We start from the raw sequence: 10,531 nt of genomic DNA on the forward strand, positions 1-10,531 counted from the left end.
TTATTTTTTTTTTGGTTTTATAATTTTTAGGTACCCTATTTCGTATCTGTGTGCCTACAACGGGATCTGTATAACGCATCTCTACGTGTGGGGTAATTTCGCTAACAAATTATATTTTTGGCCATTTTTCCATCGCTCATTGACGACGAAATGCACGCAAGGTCATCACACACCCTACTCAACTCTAAATTCACGAATTCACGGACGGTAGAGATCCTTATTTGCCGAGTTCTTCATGAGGAGATTCCAGCGACGGTCTTGGTTGTGGTGGCTTCACTTCTTGCTTCGGTCTTCGTCTCACCGATTCTCTCTCCTTGTGGTGGAAACACCCGTGATGCCTTCTCCCACCTACTCTACCCACCCCAGTGACCAGCCGTTTACCGGCGCCTGTTGGGTCTCCCTATGATATCTAACGATGACGATGGAAGGCACACAAAGGTCATCACACACCCTACTCAACTGTAAATTCACGTTCTCACGGACGGTAGAGATCCTTGTTTGCCGAGTTCTTCATGAGGAGATTCCAGCGACGGTCTTGGTTGTGGTGGCTTCACTTCTTGCTTCGGTCTTCGTCTCACCGATTCTCTCTCTCTGTGGTGGAAACACCCGTGGTGCCTTCTCCCACCTACTCTACCCACCCCAGTGACCAGCCGTTTACCGGCGCCTGTTGGGTCTCCCTATGATATCTAACGATGACGATGGAAGGCACGAATGGTGTTTCCACGACGACAAGCCTGCATTCGATGGATGTCTTCTTCATAGGAGGAGCTCTTCAAACACGACATTCTTCGCATATGCTATTCCGTCAACGATTTTATTTTGCGGAACAAGAACGACTATATCTTGCGGTCTTCTTACACGGCTCAGTAGGACGTAGAGCTGACCGTGTGTGAAGCAGTTCGTCCTGAGATCGATGCCAACGTACTCTATTGTCTGGCCTTGACTCTTATGGCCTGTCATTGAGTAGGCTAAGGCCAAGGGAAACTGACGCCTTAGAACCTGAAGCGGTGATCCTTCTGTGAAAGGGAAACGGAATGAGATCCGGGGTATACCAATGCGGTGTGTCTTCCCGGGCATTTTCACTGTTATCAAGCGTTTGCTGATGGCGGTAACGATGACTTTAGTCCCATTCACGAGTCCGTCTCCAATGTTTAGGTTCCTCATTATTAGGCATACAGACCCGACCTTGAGGCGCAAAACGTGATCTGGGATGCCGTTTCCTGTTGCTTGATGTAAAAGTTGAAAGTCCACGTCTAGTCCGTCGTTGTCATTTTCCTTGCACACACTGTCGGCGCTTCTAAGCTCATGGATACATCCGTCGGAGGAGTCGAGCACCAAATCGTTGATTTCTTTTACATTTGCATTTAACGTAGAGAGGATAGCTCGTTTTGCGCAAAGCTCAGGTTGGCTCAGTACGCAGGGTGGAAATATATCCTCAATAAGCTGCCGCAGAGATGTTACACCTCTCAGTCCTCGAAGCGGTATCAGCGCCTCCTGTAGGCGTCCCTCGCCGAAGGAAATGGAGTCTACCCTGCCGTTGCCCACTTGGAGGAGGAAGTCTGAATAGTCCTTGTATTCACCCGTTCTCTGCGGCGTAGTCAACGAAAAAATCTTGAAGAATCTCCACATCGGTGATGAGCGTAAAGAAACACAGGAAACGTCGGCAGGGGTGCGCGCGTTTTTCACGACTGGCGCTATTTGCCTGAAATCACCGGAACAAACGAATATTTTTCCTCCGAAGGGTAAATCATTATCCATGAGATCCCTCAGTGATCTGTCCAGAATCTGGAATATGTAGTGGTGCGCCATCGGTGCCTCGTCGAAGATGATGATCTTGGCTTCTCGAATCAGTGCTGCACGCTGAGAACCGTTGCTAACGTTCCAGTATCCCGTTCCGTCTCCTAAATCTATTGGAAGGCGGAACATGCTGTGAGCCGTCGTACCTCCTTGCATGTTGGACGCTGCGATCCCTGAGCTCGCAACTGCAAGGGCAATATATCCGTGACCGCGGGCGTAGGCTAGTATGACACGGAGGAGTGCAGTTTTTCCGTAGCCACCTGGCCCATCGAGGAACAGTATTCTATCCCTTCTGTTGTTATCCTGAAAAAGGGATTCAATATGAGTATAAAATATTTTCTGGTCCTCGGAAAGCTTCGGCTGCCACTCATCAACAAACGATCTTTCTTTCTCTCTGCTGTACTGAACCTGCTCTCTACTCAACTCCGTCGTGACGTCCTGTACGTAGGGAAGTCCGTGGTCCGTAAGGCAAGAGCCTTGTCGCCTGAGGCCCCTATCGATAGCGAGAAGTGAAGAGGTATAGGCAGCATCTGGATTTTCGGGATGCCGGTCTAAATAATCTTCACTGAGGGAATTCTTGTATTTTTCCCAAAGAATGGCCCCGGGAGCCCCTATGTTGCAAAGGAGAACGAAAAATGACCGCAGTGTATGGGCTACCATAAACTCGGAGGCCTCACCTAGTGCATCAGCGTATTCCTCTTCGTCCTCTACCAAACCTAAACTACGTGCAACGTCCTGAAAAGTGCGACAGTTTCCTACCCCACGGGACAAAAGATCGGCGTAACCACGGCAAGGAGTGGTCATAAGGAGTATCCTCAGGTAATATTGTTCGCCTCGATTAGGCGAAATCCAAAACAACCTACACACTTTGACGCCGCGCTGGCGGGCGGTGACGTAATGAACTCCGTCGGGGAGCGCATAGAAATTATCTCCACCTGGACTGCGGGTATGAACTATGTATTTTTCGTAGAAACTCTGATAAGTTAAGTCGTCGAAAATAGCGTCCCGCGGACGATTGAAGTAAATCATTAATTTAGATGAAGCAGAAGACGCGATCTCTGTTAAATTGCAATCACGAGGCCTGTATACTACGTTCTGTTTGCCTTCCAAGTGAACGGGTAGGCATTCCACGGTGGGCTCTGATTTCGAGATCGGGAACTCTAACAAACGCCAGCACGCATCACTGGCGCCCACCATACGCTTAGTGACATACTGTTCCACTTCGTCATCTTGCAAACCAATCGGGGTCACGGTTACGTTTTGTAGCGACCCTCCCTTCATCAAATATTTGAACAAATACTTTACCACGCGACGAGTGGAAGCTAATTCTAAATTTATGTGGGCCTCGTACTTTAAAATCAACGCGGCGTTGTAGGGGACCACCCATCCGTCGTGCACTGATATTTCCCTGCGTCGCGCGTTAATAATCCCCCGATTCGAATAATCGCGCTTGTACTGAACGAAGCCCCTTTCGTTTACGTGGGTTGTTTGACAAGACGGCTTCGGATAGAATTTACTGCAACAACCCTTAGCAGCATCCCAGCATCGAAAGTCGGTGCGCTGGTCCGTACCGCACGGGCCGTGGATCATATGCTGCAAGACCAACCTCCGAAGTCGCCCACCGGCCTCCTCTTCCGAGGGTATATCTGCGCGAATTACGGCGTCGATTTCTTCCGCTTGGACCGGTCCTACCCCGTCTACCTTGAAAACTATATGCGCGTGAGGCAATCCCCGCATCTGCATTTCAATAACGTAAACGAAATACGATGTGCGCCCGAAAAATGCTCCGCTACGTAAATCCCTGATCAATTCCCCGAGCTTAATATTGAATACCCTGCAGGCAGTGGAAGGATCACTGCGCTTGCTTCCGTAGGGGCACGCCATCTTATTCTCCTCCCAGTGAGCACTGTAAGTAAACGTCAGGAAATACGTCGGGGAACCCAACCGCGAAACTATACCCATGGCGTTCTCATAATGGACCTTCATGTACCGCGGACCTCCGGTAAATGTGCTCGGCAGGTAAACTTTTCCTGGACGCACGCCGCCTTCTCCCTGAACTGTCTCGTCGCCGGTTATATCTTGTGCGATTTGTCCTCGTTGTTGCCTTCCAACGTCTAAAATTTCATCCAGCGGTGCTATCCGCATGCCTCTTCCAGACGAAGATCGCGTCTGGGAATACTGGATGAAACGGAGTCGCTCCTCTTCATACCGGGCGAACATCTCCACTTGCCACGCCTGCGATAAACGTCCCAAGTGGGAAAATCTACGATCGGAAAGAAGCAGGCATCTGGAGTAGTTCAGTTGGGTGAGTTTCTTTCCTTGGTTATCCACTGATCCTACGTGCCAACCTAAAGTCCCCTGAGGATACAGCAAAGGATACTGGAAGGGCTCCATAAGTGGGCTCAACAGGTCGATAGACGATGGTCTTCGATCACCCCTTTTCCATACGGTTAATTTCCGGGGATTGTATCCAGTTTCTTCCGTGCTCAATGCAGCGTGCACTTCGATTCCACTTTGCCTATCTCCAAGCGTGGGACCGTGTGTGGACCTGCTGGTCACCTCGAAAGTTAGGTGTGCGTCGATTGAAGGCTCCGCACTCAAGCGTCGGAAATTCTCGATGAATGGATTCGTATTCCGGATGTACTGGTCAATTTCCTCGATGACGCCGGTGTTCAATGTTCTTCCAAGTGCAATATTTCTTCGTTCTTCGCCGTCATCGATGTAGAGGCGGCAACGGTTCACGAATTGAGTGTGTCCAGCTCTCGTGGTGAACCTTTGGCCAGGAGCTTCCAGGCTGTGCAGTTGGTGGTACATCCTACCTTCTATCTTAAAAAACGACAGTCCACTTGGGTGTCTGTAGCCTCCACTCACTTCTAGCGCGCAAAAGGCAAACAGGTCGTTATACGCTCGCGATCTATCCAAGAATTCTCTCTTTGAATAAAAAGGCGCGTCTAGAGAAGGCAACCGTTGCACATTGAAGGCTCCCTCCGCACAGCACCACTTCTTGCGATTCCTCTCCTCGTCGAAAATCCTTGCGCGACAGTGGGCACATCGGTGTACGTCATCCTCCCAAAGTGATGTCCTCTTCAGCTTGAACGCTTCTACGTCATCGAGAGCGAGTCCTTTCCAATACGCCATCGGGCCGAGATGAACTATCTTCCTGGCGAGAGCAGCGGGGATGTGTCTTATGTTTTCTAATTCCGGATGACGCAGCCTATAGGTCACCGTTGTCTGCCGTGATGCCTCCGGATTAGTCTCGTGCAGACGTTGAACAGCTCTTCTGTGAACATCGGGGTGGTCATTTGTGTACCTTTTAGCGGCTTTTCTATTGACATCTGGATGGTCACCAGTGTAAATTTTGACAGATCTCTTCTTTACCTCTGGATGTGTAGCTGCGTACCTTTTTACAGCTTCCCTGTTCACATTTGGATTTTTCTCGGCATGTTTCTTCCTTGCTGCAATTAACTGCTCTTTTCTCGTAGTATCCAAAAGTTTAGGCCTACCACGTTTGGCCTTCTTTGGACGTCCCTGTTGTTTACTAGTCTCCGTGATATTAGTGTCTATATTTTCTTTACGCGTAAGAAGGACAACTGGTTTCATGATATTTAGCTTTGGGTCCTGTCTAATACTGCTTCGTGAGTTATTATCAGTATTTTCTGTTGTGCTGGCCGTTGCGTTGCTACTTGTCGCAAACGAATGATTGCCCGGTGGTCGTGAAAAACGTAGACGAGTAATTGTGTACTGGTTTCCTCTTCCGTTGAATTTGTTATTCGAAAGGAGCATGGAGGCTAGTGCCAATAACGTGTTGCATTTAAACAAACTGGCCCGACCATCGGAGCAAGATCTGTAATCATAGTTCACCCCATGGGAATCGAATAAGAAAGTGCTGTCGCCTCGGTGCCAAAAAGTTATGGATCGAAGTTCACCGGTGAACATGAAAGCATCGAGATGCTCGGACACAGATAAGATGCCCTCGAGGACACCCGATAGTGACCTGACACCTTCCTCTACATCGCGGACAGTTATTGGATAAATGCCATAGTGCACGTCGGATACGTCGACGTTGATGAAATTTCCCATTACTTCTAAGACCCCAGGTAACTCTTCGGGATAAATGTAACGTTCTTCATCCCGAAATGTATCGTCTCGTAACGTTCTGTATATCCTATTTCCGCAGAAAAGGATTGAATTTATTGTGTCCGTGTTGAAGGTGCCATTGATAAGGCCCCACGCTGCAGCGCAGGAGGAGTTCACTACGCATTGTGCTCCAGCACTCCAACCGAATAGCTCATAGTTTCCCTGGTGGAAAGACCCCGAAGCCACGCAGGAGAACTCCCTTCTCTGATTATCCATCGCGGAATGAGGAAAATACGGAGCCTGAAAAATATTCTCAAGGGAATGCGGATATACTTACTGGTTACGATGCGATTCTAAGACTATAAAAGAGCGGAAACCTGTTGAGGGAAGCCTCGATATCACCTGGAAATGAAGAGGGCTTTATCATTAGCAACGAAATGTTGACTTAGTGGGTAAGAAGTAAGTTTAAAGGAAAAATACAGTTATTTTCATTGATAGCTATATTTTCTTTTTATTATTGCTGAAATCGCATTTTTTCGAATAGAAATCATGAGCAAAGCACAGCTAAAATCGGGGTGTGAGAACGGAATTCAACAGGTAAGAATTATTTCCGAAAGTTTTTATGGTGAGAGCACATTCATCAATGTGCGAGATTTACAGGTAATATTTATGTATTTCCTTCGTCGTCAGCATTGAAGACTCCCACAATATATGGTAATTCCATTTGTTTAGCGAGAATATAAAAAGTTGCACGAAAAAGGAATGTATACAGTATAATTTTATCACGGCATAATATTTATGGTATTTTCTTAGTGAAAGTGACCTAAACAGTAAAAAATCTAAATTTTAATATAAGTCATTGATTAAATATTAAAATTATTTGTTTGCCGCGCATTAAGTTTAAGTGCAGGAGCTTTACCTAAATATCAATAAATAGGAAGCGCAATGATAGTCCATTTATATTTTCGTTATGACCGTAAATGATGATTTGAAGACATAGCCTGACGTTATAGGAGAGATGTGTAATTGAATTTCTTAAATAAAGTTAAACTTTTACCTCGACGTTCGTGAAGTTTATCGTTGAACGTATACGGAAATTGTAATTTCAAATTTCAAAGTGAACTATGGGTAATTTTAGTCTATTCCATCATCTATCTGGATTGAGCAGTTTTTTCGTTGTAGAATCGGGATAGATATTGAGATGTATATTTTTGGTCCAAGCGGAAATAAAGTTAAGTATTTTTTATGTGATGTAAATTATCTCAATGTTGTTTTTGTTGAAAATAGAAGCATTGTAGACAGGATGATCATGACAGGATGTTAAAACTGAGTGACAACCACTCCCTGGATATGTGATAAACATCAGCTTTCTTCTACCACGTCAACTTCTTAAATTCCGAAATGCCATCCTTTTTCAAATATGTCGCACAAAATTAAAAAAGATATTTTTAATTGACTTCAACATTCAAAAATTTAGGAAAGGAAATGTACAGCACATTTTAAAAAATGTATGATTTACCGATTCTTGCGAACGTACAAGAAAATGCCACTAGATATTCTTCCCACACCACCCAACATCATCCCGAACTACATACACGACTCCGTGCCTGTGTCATACTACATTACCTCACACGTCATTTGGCAACGATCTTTCATTTAAAATATATTATTAAAATTAGAAGATAAGGAATTGTAATTTATTTACTTCGTTAATACAGCGGAAACAATCCGTATCGCATGCAAATTTAGGGAGTACGTAACCTCCTTCTGGAAAAAATGCGACCCTTTCAAAATTTCTCTCTTTGTGTTATAGAGGCGAAGGATATAATAAAGCTGTATTTTTCCTGCAGACTTAAACGGTGCTAAACGTAATTTTGAAGGTTAATGTAAATTGATCCAGTACATTTCAACGTAATAATTTCGGAATCCTTCGAAAGACATAGTTTCCTGTGACTATCAGAATTTTATTTTTAACTGGGCAACCAGGGAGACAAGAGAATGCTATTGCATACGTACACTTAAAGGTACTTTGATAATTTGAAATAATCATTACCTTGGTCCACGTATCAGACATATGTCGATTGCAGCAGAAAGTATAGGGAACAAATGCAACTATTTCCGTAAAATATATATTCGGACGGAATTTTACGTAGGAAACACGTAAAAATGCATTTGAAAAGGGGCAATATTACGTGGTTACAGCCATTTTCTTTCATAAGTATTAGAAAGTATCCCTACGGCATCCAAATTCCGGGAGTATTACAATAAATAGCAAAGGTATGCCAGGGAAAATCGGAAGAATGAGTGGGAGTGAGGTAATGCACTTCGAAGGAACGGCAGGGAGGGGCAGGCTAAATGATCAGGTGTACGTTAACAAACCAGCATTACTACGGAGTTATTATGAATTATCTAATTAATAAATCGCACAAGAACTGAATGTGAAAGTGCAGTTTCGAACAGTAAAGTGAATCGCAAAAAGAACGGCAGGGAGGGGGAGGCCTAATGATCAGGTTAACAAACCAGCATTACTATAGAGTTATTATGAATTATCTAATTAATAAATCGCACAAGTGAATGTGAAACCGCAGTTTCGAACAGTAAGATGAATCGCGCAATGAAAGATTGTAAACATCCAATTATAAAAAATTCATCAGCTTACTCTCCACTTAACTTATATTATTGCGTCTATTATTTACCCACGATATTTATTTGATAAAGAAATGATGAATTTGAAAATGCGATGCGATTTTCTATGAGTTTTCATTAGTTTCTAAATGTTGGATATGGCATAAAATATCCCAGTCATAGTGTTTACGTCACAGATAATGAGAAGGGGTTAATTACTATATGATATTATTTAAAATATATTTCCCGCCTTATCCGACCATTTTGGAATGACAATGTCATCTGCAAAATATTAATTGACGTTAATGATAAGTATGTGGAAGTTTCCCCGGATTAAAGGGGAGCATGTGCAACTAACAAAAATTAAAAAGAAGAGAAGATAATATTTTATACATTTATGGAATGACGGAACAGCTTTAAAAGGAATTCGCGCAGGTGGATTTTAGCTGTTATAGTTGTCGAAGGACTACGAGAAAGAAAGTACGGAGAAGTATCAAGAATTTTTTAAATGATGTCAGTTTCTTAATGTCAGATAATTATATTTAGTTTTATTTGAAAAATTGGCGACGACGAAGCATTTCAAGGAATGCAGAGAAATTAAGTGTGTTGAAGAAAAGCAGGGGGAGATATAGGAAGTTCATGAATATTACTTCACAAACCAAGGGATACATCGATAAATTTGTTGCGCAAAATATTTTCATAATATTTATCCGTAAAGATTTTAATTCCAAAACATCTTCAATTTAACTCTACGATAGATGGCACCACCAAGGAAAAGTAGCGAAAGACTAAACCCTCAACGACTCATAAAAGATTTTTTCATTAAAATTTTCTACATGAATTTATTTTGAAAACAACATTCATCACTGGTACGCAGGATATTGTATCAGAAACGCAAAGCAAAGTGTATTGATGCGACAACCGGAAGGGCTATTTTTTTCTACAAAATTAACTTAAAAAATTTTAATTCTAAAGAAGTTTAATCATCGTAACGCGATATATTGTGGTCGATGGTGGTTTTTTGACATAACGATTGAAGTTAATGTTTAATTTAAGCAATGTACTATTGAAAGAAAAAGAAATTCAATTTTTTAATCCTACAATACCATTTCGATTTCTACCTGATTTACGGTGAATGCAGGAAAAAACATTTTAAAAATTCTGAAAAATTTAGTGTGTTTGACCTACTGTCCCCTGGACGACCATCACTACTCTTTATGTCATTTGAAATATTATTCTATCACACTAAATTATAAATGGCATGTTCCAAGGAGATATATTACTACCACGAATCCCTATTATTAGGATTTTCGATTCGATTTTCTTGATTCGAAGTTCAACGGTTTCTTGTGATGCGATGTGCTATTGCTGGCGTAGCCTCTGACGGTAGTGGATTCAATACATTGTAATGGAAATAGCGCGCAAGAGATTGCCTTAATTACGTTAATGGGTTAATAAGGTCGTTATCAAAACTGTTTCATATACTGTGATAGGCAGGCTAATTTGAAAGATCGCTTCCGAAGCTGGGGAGTATTAAATTGAAAACATGGCGACGCTCCCAAAATTTGACTTTCTGATGTCGTTTAATTTAAATCACGGCAACCAACGGTACGATAAACAAACTGTTGTCAATATTCTTTTGGGAACGTTTTAGGAACGAGTCATTTTTCTTCTTTGTATTGATATTCATATTTCGCAGAAGGTTACAAAAAGCATTCTAAAATTTACAAAATATGCCGTGAATCCAGGATCGTAAGGTAAGATGAATAGCGTGTTGGACGATTGCGAACATCCATTTCTGAATAGTCCTTAAGCTTACCTTCCACTTAACTTATTTTCCTGTGTCTAATATTTATGAACGAAAAACATTAAAATTCGTGGAATTGGAAAGCGTAATGCGATATTCCCTGAGCTTTCATTGTTGTCTAAAAGTTGGATATGGCATAAAATATCGTAGGCATAGTGTTCACGTCACAGCTAATGAAAAGAGGTTATTTTCCATACACTATCGTTTTAAATATTTTTTCCGCCT

The 10,531-nt window shown here is 42.8% G+C and overlaps 1 protein-coding gene across 1 annotated transcript; it reads right to left on the bottom strand.

Annotated features, from left to right (window-relative positions):
- Positions 1-756: 756 nt before the first annotated feature.
- LOC124155307 lies at positions 757-6,150 on the bottom strand. The gene has a single exon (XM_046529025.1). It carries the CDS (start codon positions 6,148-6,150, stop codon positions 757-759), a length of 5,394 nt encoding a protein of 1,797 aa, XP_046384981.1.
- Positions 6,151-10,531: the final 4,381 nt, after the last annotated feature.

The sequence above is a fragment of the Ischnura elegans genome, chromosome 3 (assembly GCF_921293095.1).
Source record: "Ischnura elegans chromosome 3, ioIscEleg1.1, whole genome shotgun sequence".
In the NCBI taxonomy this organism is placed as follows: Eukaryota; Metazoa; Arthropoda; class Insecta; order Odonata; family Coenagrionidae; genus Ischnura; species Ischnura elegans.